This window comes from Natrix helvetica (assembly GCF_964273705.1).
Source record: "Natrix helvetica genome assembly, chromosome: 3".
In the NCBI taxonomy this organism is placed as follows: Eukaryota; Metazoa; Chordata; class Lepidosauria; order Squamata; family Natricidae; genus Natrix; species Natrix helvetica.
In genome coordinates this window covers 137,028,865-137,049,752 of record NC_138549.1, presented here as the reverse complement: position 1 = coordinate 137,049,752, position 20,888 = coordinate 137,028,865, and the positions used below count along the sequence as shown (strand labels likewise).

The following is a 20,888-nucleotide window of genomic DNA, read 5'->3' as shown; positions in this document are numbered from 1 at the left end:
TGGGCGAGGGGTCTCTTCCGGCCGCCTTGAAAGAGGCGGTGGTGAGACCCTTACTCAAGAAGCCTTCCCTGGACCCAACGGAGCTAGCCAATTATCGTCCTGTCTCCAACCTCCCCTTTTTAGCGAAGGTTGTAGAGAGTGTGGTAGCTTATCAGTTTCCACGACACCTGGAGGAAAATGATTATCTAGACCCGCGCCAGTCCGGCTTCCGACCCGGGCACAGCACGGAGACGGCCTTGGTCGTGTTGGTTGATGATCTCTGGAGGGCCAGAGATAGGGGTTGTTCCTCTATCCTGGTCCTATTAGACCTCTCGGCGGCTTTTGATACCATCGACCATGGTATCCTGTTGCACCGACTGGAGGGGTTGGGGGTTCGGGGCACCGTTTTGCGGTGGTTCAGCTCCTACCTCTCCGGCCGGACGCAACGTGTGTTGGCAGGGGAGCAGAGGTCGACCCTAAGCCCCCTCACTTGTGGGATGCCACAGGGGTCGGTCCTCTCGCCACTCCTGTTCAACACATACATGAAGCCGCTGGGTGAGATCATTCGTGGTTTCGGGGTGGGATATCATCTGTACACTGATGATACCCAGCTGTACATTTCCACCCCGAACCACCCCAACGAGGCCGTCGAAGTGATGTCCCGGTGCTTGGAAGCCGTACGGGTCTGGATGGATGGCAACCGACTCAAGCTCAACCCCTCCAAGATGGAGTGGCTGTGGGTTCCGGCCCCCCGGTTCAACCAGTTGTTTCCATCTCTGGCCATTGGGGGCGTACAGCTGGCCCCCGTGGAGCGGGCGCACAATTTGGGCATCCTCCTGGATGCCCGGCTGTCCATGGATGACCATGTGACAGCCGTGGCAAGGGGGGCGTTCCACCAGGTTCGCCTGGTGCACCAATTGCGCCCCCTATTGGACCGGGATGCCTTACGCACAGTCACTCATGCGCTGGTGACGTCTCGCCTGGACTACTGCAATGCTCTCTACATGGGGCTTCCCTTGAGATGCGCTCGGAGACTGCAGTTGGTCCAGAATGCGGCCGCGCGGGTGATTATGGGGAGTACTAGGTACTCCCATGTAACACCTCTCCTGCGCGAGCTGCACTGGCTTCCTGTGGTCTATCGGGTGCGTTTCAAGGTTCTGATAACGATCTTTAAAGCGCTCCATGGCACAGGACCTAGTTATCTGCGGGATCGCATCCTGCCCCATACATCCCTACGACCAATTCGCTCGCACAGAGAGGGACTTCTCCAGATGCCGTCCACCAAACAGTGTCGGGGGGGCGACGCCTAGGAGCAGAGCCTTCTCTGTGGCAGGCCCAGCCCTGTGGAATGACCTCCCCCCTGATATCAGGATTACCTCTGATCTCCGCTCCTTCCGGGTAAAGCTCAAGACCCACCTCTTCCAATTAGCTGGCCTGGCTCAACCATAGTTTTATCCTATTGCTCCTGACGGGTTTTTTAAATTTTGTAATTTTAACTGAGGGTGTTTTAAATAGTTATTTTAATTCTATTTTATATATATTTTATGAGTGTTACCTCCTCCATGTACATGTACGTGTATGTGTTTATTTGTATTTGTATATGTATTGTATATATATGTATATTGTATGTGTTTTATTGTATGCCGCCCCGAGTCCTTTTGGAGAGGGTGCGGCTAACAAATTAAATTTCATTCATTTCATTTCAAACAGATGTAGATGTACTGCATGCTTTCTTGGGCATTGTGCTTTGGAGAAAAACAGGTTGCATTAGAAATACAGAAAATGATTAAAAGGGGATCTGAAACCTTAACTAGAATAGAATTGTACAATGGGAAAAAGAATCAGGGATGGCAAAACTTGAGAAGACTGACTTGGTAGAAAGAAAGAAAAAATTGGTAAGTGAATTTCTTTTCCGGCAAGTTGAATTTATAGTTACATCTTTTGAAAGAAATATGTATCCATTGAACATGTGTTCAAGAGACAATCTAGAATGAGATTCTGATCTTTTCATTTTTTCTATTTACTCTACAAATGTCAGATTTACATAAAACATTTCATTTGTAATGTAAACACTTGAGTTAACAGAAGTGATAAATGCTAATTTAATGTCAGGGAGCCATAAATAAGCATATGGAACAAGCCCGGGATTTGATAGCTGAGTTCATACCCGCAGAGCATTACAGAGATGTAATTTCTGATTACTGTATATAGATAATGCTTTGGACAGCAGTTTTATAACTACATACTAGACAACCCATGAACTGTAGGTCATCATTTCAGAGATAACCTAAAATGAAAAACAGAATGATCATGGACAGACAAAATATCAGTGGGAGTGAGAGTAACCTCTGACATCCTATTGTTATCCTCATTGAGTTTCTTTGTGGGAGGCTGGCAGTCCCTTTTTTCTTTCTTTCTTTCTTTCCTTCCTTCCTTCCTTCCTTCCTTCCTTCCTTCCTCCCTCCCTCCCTGTCCCTCTCCCTCCCTCTTTACCTCCCCCTTCCCCTTTCACCTTTCCTTCTGTTCCCAGCAGCCAGACCAGTGGCTCCATCCCTCTTTCCAAGTTCTCAGGGCCCATTGAAAATAAAGGTCCTACGACTGCAACTAACCATGGCAGTGCCATAGTAGCATTGAAAGCAGCAGCACAAGGGGGGGGTGAAGTGGTTAAAAAAATCTCCCAATTTCATTTCCTTGGGAGTAATGTATCCTGGCATTCCGTAAGTTAGCCACTTGAGGTATATCATTGTTGTGGTGTATCACCCAATTTAAGGTTACAAAATATGACACACATGAGTTTTAGCCCTATATAGAAATGAAGATATTTTCCCATTTGTGGTCATTTCACAAATATAGATAAAAGATATTTTATACCCAAATAGTAATTTCAAATTTAATTGGTATTTTGAGTATCCCACAAAGACAGATCTTTTAGATAAAATCTCAAGTAGCAAACACCTTTTCTGTAGAATGGAAGTTCTGGCACTCTGCTTAAGCTGAATTTAAGAGATTGCATGATAAAATAAAATATTCCATTTAAATTGTACTCATTGTTAAAAATTGGCATCTCAGTGCTTTAGATAAGATCACATTAGTTAACACTAATATATAAGTTAAATTGCATTTGACAGTGAAACATTGAATATTTCAGGTTTCCTAGAAGTATTAAAGGAACCATAGTGGCTCAGTGGTTAGAATGCAGGACTGTAGGCTACATCTGCTGCCTGCCGGCTGCCTGCAATTTGGCAGTTTAAATCTCACCAGACTTAAAGTTGACTCAACCTTCCATCCTTCCAAGGTTGATAAAATGAGGACCCACTTTGTTGGGGGCAATATGCTGACCTTGTAAACCACTTAGAGAGGGCTGTAAAGCACTGTGAAGTGGTATATAAGTCTAAGTGCTATTGCTATTATAATATGATCTCTCTTCGCCTACTGGTTTATATATTTATTTTTTATACTATCTCCAAAAATTTCTACTGGATTTTAATTTTTAATATAATGAAAGACCCAGATGAGCATGGTAAAAATGTGGGGAATAATCATACTGCATATATAATTTTAATAAAATTACATACAGTTTTTGTATGCTTCCCACCAGAATGTTGGCTCTGGTAAATCACTCAAGAGCCAAGTAAAACTTTCAGCCCCAAAAATGTTGCACATTCGCAACCTAAATACAGGTAGGCACAGTTTCTCAGAAGTACTATATAGGATCAAATATTTTATATTAGTGATACCTTTGTAATACCTTTGTGATATATTAGTGATACTATCTAAAACTTTGCAAATCCCCAAGACTCAATTTCAAATATCAGCTAGTCAGAAAACTCTTTTAAAATAACTTATTCTTTCTTTTACATTGCCGATCACCAAACCTTATTATTACGTTAAACCTATTGAGATGCATTTGACTAAATTAATCTTTTTCATTCCCTTTTCTGGCAATATATTATTATTTTTCTTTCTTTTCATGATACTATCTTTTATTCATGTACCAAATGGAATCAATCTATCTCCCTAAAAGCGTTCTCATTTCCAAATGATGTGTCGTATCAGTGCAAGGCAAGTTATGTTGCCACCACTTCAAGTTCTACCATGTTCTGTAATTTGTTCTGGCTTCTGTTGAGTTAGGGAGTCATTTATCAGTATGCCTGGCAGGAGCTCACCATTAAAGCCAACCTAGACAAAACACAGATAAATGTATTTAACTCATTCCTTGTTGTTGCTCAAGGAGACACGTTATTTCCAAGATGTTCCCAGAATCAAGTTGAAATGCTGGTTTTGACTTACAAAGCCATGCAGCCTGGGATCAATGTATCTGAACTGAAGCATCTCCTTTGCCAGGATAGATTATTCCATGACCTCAAATATGCCCCTGCCTTCCGAGCTTAGAATAGATGGGGAGAGAACAGCATACAAATACTTGAAGTAAAAAGGTTGTCTTGTTTTAGGATATGAAAATAAGTTAAAGCAAAATTTAGCAATGTAGTATAGTGTCCAATATTTACTGTGCATAACAGTGTTTAGATCTGTTGGCACTTTAACAATGCTTTTAATAAATTGGATAATAGTATTTATTATAGAAATTCCTTTATTTTAACAGCCTCTTAAAGCTTATATACATACTTTATGTTCAAATAATAGTTTCCCTCCCTCTCTTCTCCTCCCCTCCATCCCTCCCTCCCTTCCTGAAGCTTTTAAATGAAATAACTGTGAAGAAGCAAAAATGCATAATCCCCAACCTATCTTCTTTGCTAAATTTCTTGTTGATTTACCTACACCAGAGTTCTTCAACATTTCCAGCTTTGTGGACTAACGGGGGGGGGGGATGGTTCTGGTGGTGGACAAGCGCATATGTGCAAGCGCATGCAAGGTTCCATTTGCATAGTCACAGGCACACACACTCACTATTTGCGCAAATGGAGCACACACCTGTACATGCTCACCAGCTGCTCACCCGCTGCTCACACAAGGGGCGATGCACATATGCTCACTCGCCATTTCTGCAGCCTGGTTCCTATCAGTTCAAGGCCCAGTAGTGGGCCATGTCCCGGGGTTGGGAACCCCTGACCTAAACAATGAAGTTTTGTCATCAAATCCTTTTGTAAGCTAATATTAATGCTGATGTTTGAAGCTCTGGCAGCAGGTTGGCCTTTTGACAGCTTCCAATAATATAATGTGTCCTGATCAACTAATAGTTAATAAAGGAAGGTAATGTGTGTCACAATTCTTGAAAGTCCTGTCAGGTCTTTATCAGCTTTGCAGATGTGCTTTCAAACCTAACCTTTTCTTCAGATTACAATGAATGTTCAATTTCTCTGCTTAAATTTCATTTTGTCACACACAGCAGAAACTGCTCTATTCATTTAGAATCCCTCTCCCCTCAAAAAGTCACCTTTCCACCTTTCTTAAATTTTACAAGGCCCAGATTCACTTAAGCTTTTCAGAATTGGAAGACAAACCAGTTCCTGTAATTTCAATTAATAGATCTAGGTAGAACAAATATATTTTGAATGTAGGTGAAGAAAAATGATGTTACTGTGGCTGCATATTTTTGTTATATTTTAAAATAAAGATTTTCAGGGTGTTTTTAACACTAGTTTAAAAGTCCCAGGAAGCCAAGTAACCACTAAAGAAGAAGATCATTCACAGTAGCCTTCTTTGTAGCTCTTTGCTCCCCCTTAAAAATAATAAGTGAATCAAAGACATTTATTTCTTACTGTTGCAAATAACAGGCTTGGCAACAACTCACGCAGCTCTATTTGCTGCCAAGCTAACTTCTGAGCTATGGCCTTTCTTTTCTAAAGGGCAGGTTTGTTGAAAGCAAAACAATGATATTATTGCATGTATTCTCTTGGCTTTCATTCTGATTATGTCCTTTGTTGTTGTTGTTGTTGTCAACACAGAATTAACTAATTCAGCATTTCATCCATGTTGTACAGACAAATCCTGCCAAATCAAGTCTACTTACCAGTTTTACTAATATTTTCTGGCTCTGTTTGTACAACATGCTTAACTGTTGGGAGAATTAAATATGTCATGCAAACAACAAAATTAATTTGTTTGCCAATCAACCCAGAGAGATTTAGATTTAGATCCAAACAGATCCAGTTCTCTTTGAAATTAAGCAAACGTAATCAACTACTCCTGCCCCACATCACCTACTTAAGAGTTGACTATCGCTTCCAAGTTTATTGTTGAAATGAACTCCAGTCTGTAGTTTTTTCCCTTCTTTTAAGAAGTCAGAAAGTGAAAAGGATAATTATGGCATCCCCACTCTCTCGTAGCAGAGAACTAGTAATGGTTCTCATAAATGAAGGTGGATTTACAATAAAGACCAAATGGTGAAAAATTCCTTGTTAGTCCCCTACGATGCTTACTATCACATCAACTTAAATTTGTTTTTTTTCTGGACTAGTGGACTAGGATTGGGATTGCAGGCCACCCATTGGCTATAAGAGTATTTTCTATTTATTTACTTTTTAAATTAAAAGAACATTCATTTAAAAAAAAGAAATCTCAGGCAACAAATCTGTGAGCACATTGCTTCTGGCAAATAATACATTTTATAATGCTGACATAAATATTATCAATATATGGTTTCCCCTTAACTACTAACAAGTTAGGAATCTCTTACCTTCCAGAGAACAGAAATTTAAATGCTTTCTTATTTAAAATTACCACAGCATTGAATTCTGCACTTTTAAAATACCAACCAACCAACCAACCAACCAACCAAACAAACAAACAAACAAACAAACAAACAGCTAAGCCACCAAACAAGTAGTCCTATTCAGAGGTGGCTTTTTCAGTAATTATTTCCCAATTTTCACTAATTCTGTAATTGTTTGAAAAACTGTTGGCTATAAAAACACAGTTCTTCATAAACACATTTGGGGACAAATAAGACCAGGCTATTCCTAAATTATGGCATTTCAGATTGATTGTTCATAAATGTATTTATTGAGTTTTGTCTTTAATCTTATTGTATTAGCACTGTAAAGTTTTCAGAGTTTCTTGGAAAAGATCATATAAGTTGTAGTAATAAACACATAATAGACACTTTACTACTGATCACTCCTACTGATTATGTTGAGGGGCTCCTTGGTGCTCTCTGAGCTTGGTTGTTTTTCTTGCAGACATTTCATTACCCACATTAGATAATATCATCAGTGCTAGATGTTCTAGAACATCATCAGACTAATATTCTCTGTTATTGGTACTAATGATGCTGCCCAGCATACAGTTGTAGGAGAGAGAGAACAATGAGATCCACATATTGATAGAAGGAAGCATCAATATAGGGCAATTTTCATAGGACAAAAGAGATGGGAGAATGAACTTAACCCTTTTTTAGTTTGCTGGTAGAAATTAAAGCTGATGATCCAGATAGTATAGTAAAACATTTTCTTTACTTTGCACACTGCACCATGCTAGCACTTGCCCTGGTAGGAATGTTCACACTGTGCGATTCGGCTGACAACCTGCCATCTTGCCATTGTAAATCTTGTGAAACATGGATTGTGTAGGTAAGCATTAAATTGCATAGTGACTTTTTCATATTTTTGGGTGATTTTTGTACAAATGTTTCCTGAGATTATTTCAAGGGGTTCAGGAAAAAATATTTCAAGGGTTCTTTCAGGGTAAAATGTTTGAGAAAGGCTGCTCTAAAACCAGCATACAGATTACATTCAGAAATGCCATGGAGCATTTAGACTATATATTTCCAATACACTATAATTTTAGGAATTATTTTGAAATCAGCTTTTTTGATCTTGGGGTAGGCCCCTTTCTCATTCTCATTAAAAGCAAGAATAAAGAAAAGGCAAGAATAAGATAGCATTATGTGTCTCTATAACTGCCCTCTTAAAATAAAAAGGAATTGCATTTAATTGCAATTAGATTTCTGAATATTTAGGATCAGGCCATGAAGATTTTTTTTGGAAGAATTCTGTTAAATCTCCAGTGAACCAGAGTGATTTAACACAATTACATCTGACTGCATCACACCCATTTTCTTCAAAAATCATTATCTCACCTCAGTTTCCACACTGAAAACCATTATCATTAAGTGTTGAAAGCAACACTTCAATAATAACCAAGGCTGCAAGAATATCTCCATACATGTTCTCAGCAAGGTCTGCTACGGATTTATACTCCATGCTTTTTTTCTGGGATGCCCAATATGAAATATGAAACACACTATAATGCTGTTCCTGGGGTGGGTGGGGATATTTTCTTTCTCTCCTTTCTCTTTCTTTTTACTATCAATGCCAATGGGAATTAGCTGCTGGAAACTCCAGATAAGCAGCTCATTAATACTTCATTTGTACCAAGGTGTAGCACTATAACTACTGGTAGTCTGTGAGGCTAACATGGATAGTCTATACTGAATGCCACAATAAATAGACCTTTAAAACATGCTGAAATCTTGTGAGGTAATCAAACTACATGATGCTTGGTGATGTACCTTGAGATCCATTAAAATTTTGGTATTCTTGCACCAAAACATTTCTTTTTTTGCTAGATGTGTAAGAAGGAACGAACATAGAAATGTAACTTAAAATGATGAGCAACTATGACAATTCTATTAACTAATAGGCTATCAAGTTTTTAGAAGTGTATGAGAAGTTAGTGAACATAAAATGTCATGGATGAACTGGGAATAATCTTTGAAAAGTGTAAAGTATAATAACCTTTTCAGTTCAGTCGTGGTCTTTGTTCACCAAGCCTGAGATGAACTAACATCATTTCATCTGAACTATTGTTGCATACTATAGTTTCATCACTTCTGCATAATGATCTGACAAAAATAGTTAGTTCAAAATTTGTTTTCACTGACATCCAATGTATAATGCTCTACAAACTCCTCTGCAATATTTTCTTTTCTATTGTTAAATGAACTGAATCTTCCTGGGCTTAGAGCTAGAAAAAGAAGATGAAGTAGTATGAACATAGGTCAAATGATGAGTCAATCACATTGTGTAGGCTTCCAAAAGTTTATCTGGAAGTAAGTATGTAATGTTCACTGATTGCAGCCCTGATTAGAGCTGAACTGCTTTGGCAGCTGTCACCACTGAGTAACGGGAAGGGATTCAGTTCTTCTAAAGTAGAACTGTTAACATGTTAATCTCAATTAAGCTCAAACATTTCTCATTAGAATATACTAGAAATATGTAATGGTTCTCTCAGTGTAGCCACACACTGGGAAGCCAGGCTCATTATATCTGATGCTGTAAATGAAAGGCATTTGATTATGTTCTAACTAGTATGTCTGCATAATATAGTTGCTCTGGAAAGAGAACTTCCTCTAGGTGGGGGGGGGGGGAGGAGGTAAACTTGCCACATCAGGCTGCCGTCATGTGACATATCACAATGTTTTTTTTCCTGTCATGGAGCTGGGGCGGGCATGGCCTGCACGTGACACATCCAGTTTGACACTCCTGTGTGAAGTACAACTTTCTGCCAATTATACTGTATAACCATTTGGCTCGAAATGAAGAGCAACATGAAGTGATTTCTGCCCCCAGAAATCTGTATATACAAAGCTTGTGTAAAACTACTTTTGAAGTAACAATATTTGGTAGCTGCTAATGCAGCAAATGAAAGCCTAAAGAATTTTCTAGGGCTAGGCAATGCAGGATTTTAGATATGCATTATGAATTTACTGATTAAAAACTGGTTTTAATCTCATGTGTGGAAAATATCCTGTTATTAATTGCTCCAGCTGTATATCAAGAATTGGAGGGCACTGGGATTTATGATTCTGCAGCTTTACTCTAATAAACCCTTTCCTAAAAGATCATCTTGAGAATTAGCCATGACTGATCACCTCATCTTTGCGTGCTGTGCTTGTGGGGGGTTATATCTTTTCAGTTGAATTAATGATTTTCTATGATATAGTCAATATTTATTCTGAATTCTAACAGCAAAATTCAAGTTAATGAGCTGGTAGCACTGAAATATGACACATCCCAAGGATATATTTCCTCCTCTTCTATTGTATCCTACCTTTGATGTTTTAATACTGTAAAGAAAAAAAACATTGCTTATTAATTCAATGTCACAGGAACATATTGCAATCCAAATATGAATATACTGTAAATAAAGGATTTGATGCAATGTACATACATTTCATACAAATGCAAATGTTATCATGCTGGACAACTGAAATCCTTGCTAGATAAGGGTTGGTGCTGTCATTAGAAAATGAAAAAAGTAAAGTATCTTTATGAAATTTCTCTGTGATCCTTGATAAATCTTATTTGTGAAGCAATCAATGTGAGATATTGGTAGTAAAATAAATGCATTTATCAAGTTAACACTTAATCTGGTAGCAATCAACAGGCCGCCATCCTGTCACATTTTTAAGTTATGTGTAGAGATCTTCATATCTCAGCAAGGTTACAGGGTGCCACCTAGGGTTATGCAAAAGACCTTGGTTTTTTTTGGCCCTCAAGAGTTAGATTTAAATTTTAAGGATTAATATGAATACAATAGATAGTTCTAGTGTAATGCCTTGTCTTCAGGTTTGATGAGATCATGAAAGGTTTGAAGAAACAAATTGTTTTGCCAAGTGTCAGATTCTGGCCAGATACCAGGCAGTGGGTTCTGATCTAAAAGCATTGGGAAATTGGGAGCCTCTCAGCACAGGCTTGGGTGCTCAGCAGTAATTTGCACGCAGAGCCTTGGAGTATCTCTATTGCTTGAAATCTCTTTACTCACTGGTGTGTTTATTTTCTCTGGATCCTCAAAGGACCAGTTGCCTGGCACCTAGCATTGGCTGACACTTGGCAAAACAGAAATATATGTATAATAGGTCTTTTGAGTGTTTCTATGTTATAGCATTATTACCTTAAATAATTTTATTTGACCAAAAGAAAAGCAACCTCTTAAAATTAAGATGTCACAAAAGGGGAGTTTTACAAGAAATCACAGGAAAAACAATTCAAATGACCCTGGAAAGCTTGCCAGTCCATGGAAAGCTTGTTCAGTCACGTCACAACACAATTTAGAAATTTTAAACTTGTCAGTATTTTCTAAAAGGTTTTCCCCCCAAAGTCATGTTGGCAGGTAAGTGTTGACCCTGAAGCACATTAATTAACCCTGCTTAGTTTAAACCTCATTTCAGCAGACATTTTCTACTGTTCCATTGCTAGAAAATGAAGAGATAAAATAAGACATTTGTGGAGGCCAAAACACCTGTAAAGGTCTTTGTTGCCGTGGAGGCAGGTCTAGTAGAGGCTTGACGGGTTAATAGGTGAGCAAGAAGAAGACAAGGGAGACTGTCCATTGCTGATTGCAAAATACACATGGTACACCCTCTAATCATGCACTGCATTGAGTTTCATCTAAAACAAGCAAAGATAAGCAAGCAAAATGGGGCACTTATTATCTCAGGTCTATGTTTTCTATAGTTCATATGTTTCTTGAATTACCCCGTTGACCTGGAATTTGAACTGTCTGATATATAGCAGGATTTCCATTGCTCTCTATCTATCTAGAGCTCCTTAAACGTCTTTTATTTGTTATCTAAACTCATATGAGAATTGTTTTGTTTCCATGTTTAACAAGAGTAAAAACTGCTGTACAACCAATTGCTGTTTGTTTACTCAACAATAAATTCCATCAAATTCAGTGAAACATACTCCCATGTGCCTGTCTTTCAGCCTAAGGTTCTGGGGCTAAGTCTTCATGTACCCGAGACTCAGTTCCTTATTGCCTTCCCCAAATGTTAATGTTCCATTATTTTAAAGCAACAAATAGCACAGAAACTTCTGATTCCTAACTCTGCAGCTCCTTATATCAGTGATAAAATTCAAATCTTTTTACTATCGGGTCTGTGGGCATGGCTTGGTGGACATGGCAGGGAAAGGATACTGCAAAATCTCCATTCCCTCCCCACTCTGGGGCCAGCCAGAGATGGTATTTGCCGGTTCTCTGAACTACTCAAAATGTCCACTACCGGTTCTCCAGAACCTGTTAGAACCTAATGAATTTCACCCCTACCTTATCTTGTCATTTGCAGTGACGTGCTGTGAGGTTAATGGCTGGTGAGGCCGGTGACATCATCAGGAAGGCAGGGAATGGGACCATGTGTGCTGGAGGCACACATTTCTGCCTCCGCCCTCCGCAGCTCCCGGGCTCGCACGGACGGAGATAGGCAGAATGGCGCCGATCCGATCCGGCGGGCGAGCGACCGAGGATCGGGCTGCCTCGCTCGCTCTTTCGTTCGCCCGGATCACCTTGGTGTCGCTGTGGCTACCTCCGCCCATGTGCGCCCGGCTCCGCGATCCGGGCAGACAAAAGAGCGAGTGAGGCAGCCCGATCCTCCGTCGCTCGCCCGCCGGATCGGATCGGCGTCATTCTGCCTACCTCCGTCCATGCTCGCCCGGGAGCTGCGGAGGGCGGAGGCAAAAATGTCGGCGTTTCCGGATGACGTCATCCGGGAGCGCCGACAACATCAGCCCGGACGGAGGTAGCCACAGCAACACTGAGGTGATCCGGGCGGACGAAAGAGCGAGCGAGGCAGCCTGATCCTCGGTCGCTCGCCCGCTGGATCGGATCGGCGCCATTCTGCCTACCTCCGTCCGGTGCGAGCCCGGGAGCTGCGGAGGGCGGAGGCAGAAATGTCGGCGTTTCCGGATGACAAAGGCACAAAAGCGACAGTCGACAGTCGCTTTTGTGCCTTCGTCATCCGGAAACTGCCCTCCGCAGCTCCCGGGCGCGGCCGGACGGATGTATAATATTATAATATTATATATATATATATAGTATATAATATTATATACTATTATTTCATGAAGAGAGGTGAGGCTCTGCCTCCCTTGCCTCCCCTGACCGCACGTCACTGGTCATTTGATAAATCTCTTGAACATTGTGAGCTGTATCTTATAGGGCTATACACAATATTCTGCTTCTGCATTCTTCTTAGTGCATGGCATGAGGATCAAATTTTGTTCTCTCTAGTTTCCCAGTTAGCAGCCTATTCCTGTTTTCCCAATTATAATTATTTATGATCATACTTTTTCATGCTTCCATTAGCTTCTTGCTACATTTCCAGGTAGCACCAAAGGGTCAGATAGCTCTGAAGGCTGCAAGTTTCATATATTGAATATTTATATACCATATATAAGTTGATTTTCTTTTATCTGGCACTCTTACAATCCTATCATTATAATCCATAATTTATCTCATTTTACAAATAGCGGATCAAGGGTCTCAAAGGCCAGCTTTCCTGATTTACCTGATGAATCAATGGTTCAGTTTTGATATGACTCCAAAAATCTATACTTTAATGAAACCAAACTCCAATGTGTATGAATTTAGGAGGCTCTTTATCATTGAAGGACTTCTGCAAGGTGATCTGAATAGTGCAGAAATCTGCTACACACTTTACATATATATTTTCTGATAGATAAATAGTTATCTCATCATCTTTGTTTATCAGCATATGCAACATTTTCAAAGGTTATTAAATAACAAAGTGCTGCCTCGAGAAGGTAGGAGATAAAGAAAACAAGGAGCTGTAAAAAATGTAGGTAAGGTAAAAAAAACTGCAAGTGAGAATAAATTCTTTTATTTTTTCTGATACTTTATGTTCTCTCTTTTATTAAAGGAAAGTGTGGATCTGGGAGAGATCATGTTTTCCCTTTGTTACCTGCCAACTGCAGGTCGCCTCACTCTAACAGTCATTAAATGCAGGAATCTCAAAGCAATGGATATAACTGGATACTCAGGTAGGTGTTTTTTTCTCTGAAATCAAGTCGTATTTGATTTCTGCGATGTTTCTGTGACACCATTACTCCTTTAAAAGTCAAGGGAATTTCCTATACATGATTAAATGGATTTATTTTTTTGATTCTGATTAAGTTATCTATGGGTTAATATAAATATTTTCCAGAAACATGCAGAAAATAGTATAAACAGGCTCTCTGTTTTGATTGGAGATCAAGTGTTTTCCATGAAAGTCTGAAACTGTCATAAAATCTATGCAACTTAGCAGGACTTAATTTCTTTTTTCCTTTTATTTTCTTTTTCATATTAAAGTAGAATGCTAGATAGATGATAGATAGATAGATAAATGATAGATAGATAGATAAATGATAGATAGACAGACAGAAAGTTCTAGTTTGGCTAACTTCTCTTTAAGTCTTAGGGATAAAAAAGACCTGATCTAAGATTGGGGTGTGTGGGGTGTAAAATAAACCTTTTGCACTGACTGAATATTAAAACAATCTTGCTACTGCAAAATATTATAGGGTCTTTGCCCTAGCATATTTTATGATGTCTTTATCTTTCCTGGAAGATAATCTCTTCATCTCAGAGGGAGGGTCTGTTCCTGTCATTTTGGGAAGAACTGAAACTATGGGCCTTGTGTTACCACTTTTATGAAGAAATTTGTCATACACATCAAACACATACACACACATGGCACATATATAGCTCACACATACACACCTATTAAACCGATATCCTTAGGAGTCAAATTTGTCTAATGTTTGTTATATGTAACATACCACTTATTTTCTTTCCCATTAAAATGCATGGCCAAATGAAAAAGTTATTGGTTTGGTCTCATTTTCTGTTAGCCTTTCAAGGTAGTCCAGACAAGAAGCACAATTCTTACAATAACACTATCTTGCAAGAGAAGAAAGAATTTGTCCCCCTCCCCTCATTTTAGTTTTCTGAAAACTGGGGAGAGTCCTTTCTATAACACTTCCCATGCATTCTCTCCTTCGGTGGACTGAGGTGTTTTTTTTTACTTGCCTATTTTCTAGTCTGTGGTTCTTCCTTCTGTTTCCTAAGAACATTTCCACATGTCATTATAGTTTTAGATTAGATTTAGCAATCATTATTAGACTGTTCCATAAATTTTCAGACAGATTTCTCTTCTCAATCATACAGGTGAGAGAGAGGTTGAGAGAATTGGGCCAAAAGAACTGCAAAGGACAAAGCCAGGTTCCAATTAGGCAGAGAAGATGGATGGGCATGATGGATTGTGGTGGTGTTCTCTCTCTTGTTTTAAAGCAGGCCTAGCATTCCTGACAGAATAACAGAAGTGATATGGTGGCTCAGTGGCTAAGATGCTGAGCTTGTCAATCAAAAGGTCAGCGGTTCAGCGGTTCAAATCCCTAGTACCACATAATGGAGTGAGCTCCCATTACTTGTCCCAGCTTCTGCCAACCTAGCAGTGTGAAAGCATATAAAAAATGCAAGTAGAAAAATAGGAACAAATTTGGAGGGAAGGTAACTGCACTCCCTGCACCTTCGGCGTTTAGTCGTGCTGGCCACATGATTACGGAGACATCTTCGGACAGCCCTGGCTCTTTGGCTTAGAAACGGAGATGAGCACCACTCCCTAGAGGTGGAAACAACTAGCATGCATGGGCAGGGGAATCTTTACCTTTACCTTAGCATTCCTGATATAGTTTCACCACTTCTCAAAAAAGTGGATGCAGAGAATTTTGGATACAGTAGGTCCAAAGTCTCTCTGACTTGCATAATACACTTTTGTTTTAGCTGAAAGCCTGATAGCAAAGGAGCAATGACTGGATAATGGTTTCAAACTGTGAACAACCTATATTATCCCGTAGACCCTACAGTTTTATAGAGTCTATGGAGTGTATAATCATGTCCTTATTTTTAAGATATTTTTTCTGTTCTTTGCTGAAACTATTTTTTAAACAATGGAATACTACAGTAGAAGCTCTGGTCTGTAAATATACCCCATGAATTACAGGGAAAATGATATAATTTAATTCCCTTTGAAAAAATTCCATCTGTAAATACCCGATTCAATTTCATAACCATTTTTAATGGCTTCAGCTTCCAGATGTCAGTGTTTGCATTTTCCTGACAAATATATAATCTATGATTGCCACAACCATGAAGCTCTTTGAACAGATATTTCTTCTCAGCTGGCATTTGATACATTAGAATCACTGAGAATTGATGTCTCAAAGTGAGAAAACTGTTTGCTAGTTCTGCAGAGGCATACGTTATTTATTTATTCATTTGCTGATTTAAAACATTTCTAGGGCCACTCACCTTATACTAAAGATTGGTAGCTCTCAATAACAGCCAAATCTGAAATGCTTTTTGAAAGTCTAGGAAAGGAGAGTTTGCCAATTTTCCATAAGGCAGGGGCTGTCACAGAAAAGCACAGAAATCATACAATGGCAGAGTTTAGGGAAGGGAGCTAAAATGGGTAGAGATGTCCTTAGAGAAAATTATTTCCTCTCAACCTGGCTCAGTGTCAATGGGGCTTTAAAACTAATAACCAGCACCTTGAATTACACCTGGAAGGAAACCAGAAGATAATGCAATTTCACATAACAAGGTGTAACATGGGTAAACTTAGGACCACCCCCTATTGCCCATGCTACCACATTCTGGACTATTGAAAGATTTCAAGTGTCTTCAATGGCAGATCCATGAGAAGCATATTGCAGTAATCTAAACAGGAAGTGACCAAGGCATGACTGACTGTGAGCAAGGTCTCCCAGTCCAGGAAATTATTATAATTATCCGGACTGCCAAATCTACAGCAAATTTCTCTTGCGTTCATGCAATGACTATTTATTTATTTATTTATTTATTGTAGGTTGGTTGGTTGGTTGGTTTATCACATTTATATGGCCACTCATCTCACACAAAGTGATTCCATTTAGCATACAACAATTAAATAAAACAATTAAAAAATGAAAACAATTATTAAAAATAGTCAATATTAAAAATGCAATCTATCAGGTATAGGAGAGAGTAAATTAAATAGAATGATAAAGCCTCTTAGAATATCTTTGGTCCCTCAAGGTCCAGATGACAAAACCAGGTCTTGAGGGGCGTAGGGAACATTAACAGGGATGAAGCTAAATTCAGAAAGAATTTACCAGTCAGTTTAGTAAGCTCTTGTTGTCCTATTTTCTCTTTTCTTCTTTGCTTCTTTCCCTGAAAAATAAAACATTTAAATTACTTTTCATGAAAACAGTTCATTGACACATAGCTTTATAACAAAAGGGATGTTGAAAAGATGCACACAGCAAAGGAGCTAAGGAATGCCTATAAATCAAAGATATTGATATCCTTGTATAGAAGTACTGTATATAGTGTGAAGATGAGCAAAACATAAATAAGTACATGGAAAAGAAGGCTCTTTTGGACATGGATTTATGGTCACCAAGTCACTCCTTCTAAATAAATAAAAAAGGGGGGGATATACTTAAAAACACATGGTATCTAGACTGGTGTTCAGCCCATTTAAATTCTACTAGAAAAAATAATGTCCGTTAATTTTTTCCTATTTTCTCAAATACTTTAACTATACATCTTCCACTGGGTTTTTTTTTTAAGAGGAAGACTGGGATTACATTTTAAAGCTGACAATTCAAGATTTCCCTGTCCCATAGATTGAAGCCAATAGTTGTGACTGAGCTACAGTACACTCTTAATGAATTTTAAAAATCTAGCTAAGAAAACATTTCCAAGTGAAAATTACAAGCAGAATCAGAACCACATTCTTGAAGTGTTTGATGCTGTTATCCAAGATCCAACTAATATTCAGCTCTGCTTTCTCTTTAGAACAATGTTCATTCCTTTCAACAATCAGCTAGCATGCCATGATCACTAAGCTTACCCATTTTTCAGAGAAACGTTTTCAGGAATTTTCCCTCGTTTTTAAATTTTCTTTTAAATTGTCATTTTGCCATAATTCTTAGTTACAGAGAAGGCCTTTTTCTTTTTCATTTTAATTAACCGTAGCATATTTGAACGATTAAAAAAGAATCCTAATTTATGAAAAGGGTCCATATTGTCAAGCTTTAATTTCTGACCATTTTTCACCTCTGAGCTTGTGGATCTGAAAGATCAGCAGTTCAGCGGTTGGAATCCCTAGCGCCGTGTAACAGATTAAGCTGCCATTACTTGCCCCAGCTTCTGCCAACCTAGCAGTTCAAAAGCATGCAAAAATGCAAGTAGAAAAATAGGAACCACCTTTGGTGGAAGGTAACAGCGTTCTGTGCACCTTTGATGTTTAGTGATGTCAACCACATGATCACGGAGATGTCTTCGGAGAGCGCTGGCTTTTTGGCTTTGAAACAGAGATGAGCACCGCCCCCTAGAGTCGGGAATGATTAGCACATATATATGAGGGAACCTTTTTGTATGCCCCTGTATGGCATCTCGATAATCTTAATTCATTTCCAGAGTGGTACCAAAAAAGGCGAAATGAATGTGGTGATGAAATTACACAGTTTTGAGCTTGACTTAGAAGAGCAGGCTGAAAGTGTAAGTTTGCCACCATAATTCTGCTTTCCTCTGTTCATATGTTTATCATCCAATTTTAGGTATGTTGCAGAGAACTCCCTTAATTATTGGGAGACTAGAAAGTGTTCTATAATCTTTTGCTTTTCCCCTGTTCACCAGATCCATACGTCAAAGTATCTTTGCTCTGTGATGGAAGGAGACTGAAAAAGAAGAAAACCACTATAAAAAGAAATACACTTAATCCTACCTATAATGAGGCAATAATTTTTGATATCCCTCCTGAGAACATGGATCAAGTCAGTCTGCTTATATCAGTTATGGATTATGACCGGTAAGTGAGTGTTTTTGGAATCTCCAAATCCCATCTGAATCATTTCCGCTGCTTCACATTTCATGGTATGATTCATTTGATTACATGTGCTTTGTACTCAGAAAAAATGTATACTGTGTATTCTTGTTTCTGTGTTATTGAGCAGGTGAACATAGTTCTGGATTTTCATTCTTTTTGATAAGAACATGTTTAGTTTTCTCCATAGAGATAAATTATATTGATCACCAGAACAAAATTGCAATTCTGCCATAATTCTTAGTTACAGAGAAGGCCTTTCAAAATTGACATACTGGTAAATTTCAGAGAAAGGATATATTCCACCTAGGATTTCTAATTATAAAAACAGTCCAACAGTTGACTGCAAGTAGAACAAAGTCACTGTACCTATTTCACCTAAGGTTTTGACTTTGGGGGTGGCATGTTGGAATTCTTAGTTACATTTTTTTTTAAATTTGTCAGAGTTAATGCCTTCCACGGAATTTCTAATCCTAAGGAAAAATTGGATACCCATTTCCGTTTGGGTTCTGAATCTCAGTTTAATGAAATAGAGTCTTCAACAGCATGTGTTAATAGCAAGGAAGAGGATTCAGAAACTGATTCTTTATGAGAGACTTGGAATCTTTGTTTTACAACTGAATATATAATAGCTGGAATATACTGCTGCTTATTTGTCTAACATTATTCCATGGCTTTCTGATAAGTCAACAAGATTTGAATTGTAGAAATCTAGGCAACCACTACAATATTGAACATATTCTTGATTTATTTGTTGTCCATATTTTTATAGCCCAGATTTTATAGCTCTATACACAAATCTTGTTTAGCTTCAACATGTTATTTTTGAACTGAGGTCCATAGTTCATTCTTTTCATAACAAAGATTGAGAACAAAGACTGGCTTATACTTCTATGGCTTTTAGAGAGAAAGAGGTCAAGGATCTGGTCAAGAATTAATGCTGAACAATCATGGATAAAGTTTCCCTTATTTGTTTAATATTCAGTGTTCTTGTTTAGTGTAGCATCTAAATCAGATTACGGTAAACTATGATAAGATATCATTTTTCTTGAGTTTCTCTGTCTCACTTAGCTGCTACTTGAAGAGAGAAACTTATGGACATGAAGAAAATCAACTGGTGTGGATTCTTTTAGAAAGGATATGTTTGGGGATATTAATACACTGAATGCCTTTTATGTAGAAATTTAAAATACACATTTTTTGCTAGTTGTACTTGGGAAATATATGAAGAAATGTTAAGATAGAAGATCAACAGTGGAAAAAGTTACACTACCCACTCACAAAATATACTGAGCCAAAAAAGAGAAATAAAGCAATAATGAAAACGTGGAAGAACCAGAAAGACCAATCCTAGTGAATAAAAGAAACCCCATAGGGTTATTCATTCATGGACAATCAAGAAGTAGAAGGAATCAGGGTTAATGAGCCGAAAGAGAATAAAAGTATTAAAACATATCTTACATGTGATTATTGCTTTCAGGGTTGGCCACAATGAAATTATTGGGGTTTGTCGTGTGGCAAACAATGCTGAGGGACTAGGCCGAGACCATTGGAATGAAATGTTGGCTTATCCACGTAAACCAATTGCACATTGGCATCCACTTGTAGAAGTGAAGAAATCCTTTAAGGAGGTACGTATAGATTTATAATTTTTTTCAATACATGTACAATAGATACTCTAGAAGCAGAGAAACAATCTGGAACCCGCAATTAAAGCCTTTATTAATGAAATAATTGTGGCTCAAGCCATAAGACAGGAATACCACAAATGTTATAAGGTTTGGTAGGAAATTTATAGAAGCAAAAAGAACTCTTGGCAATTCCTGCTATGTTTGAGGTCTACTGCATTTAAGCAAAAATTTGACTGCAGATGATTTTTTCCCCTAAATAAACTATTGCAAACAGAGACAGTGGCATGATGAATAATCCAGTTGCAATTAATACTTAAAGATTGCTTTGTCACAAATGGATATGATATGCTAAAACCCATAGGATAAACTAAAAAGAAGATGTAGAAGTTCATTGCAATGAGTCATTTGATAACAGAAAAAGCCACTAAAGTAGAAAATATATTTTGCAGATTTATAAAAGATATACAGTGCAATATTTAATGGCAGAGCTTTAATGATTATTTTTCAATGCAGTAAAATCTTGATTTTACAGTCCCTGCAGTCAGAATGACTATTTAATCCAAATTTCATTCACATCAATATCTGTCATCATGTCCATCAATTTATAATATTAATACATTAAATGGCTGTGAAATCTAAACTGTAAAAACTAAAATGTTTAGAATGTC

General features: G+C 38.3%; 1 protein-coding gene across 2 annotated transcripts in view; it reads left to right on the top strand.

Annotated features, from left to right (window-relative positions):
* Positions 1-20,888, top strand: part of SYT6 (synaptotagmin 6) — a gene marked incomplete at both ends in the record, with an annotated part of 131,121 nt that overhangs the window by 98,024 nt on the left and 12,209 nt on the right. For both annotated transcript variants that reach the window (XM_081946559.1, XM_081946560.1), the window contains 3 exons: positions 13,598-13,718; positions 18,403-18,574; positions 20,070-20,220. In XM_081946559.1, coding sequence (XP_081802685.1) covers positions 13,598-13,718; positions 18,403-18,574; positions 20,070-20,220 — 444 coding nt within the window. The remainder of the gene's footprint in view (positions 1-13,597; positions 13,719-18,402; positions 18,575-20,069; positions 20,221-20,888) is intronic.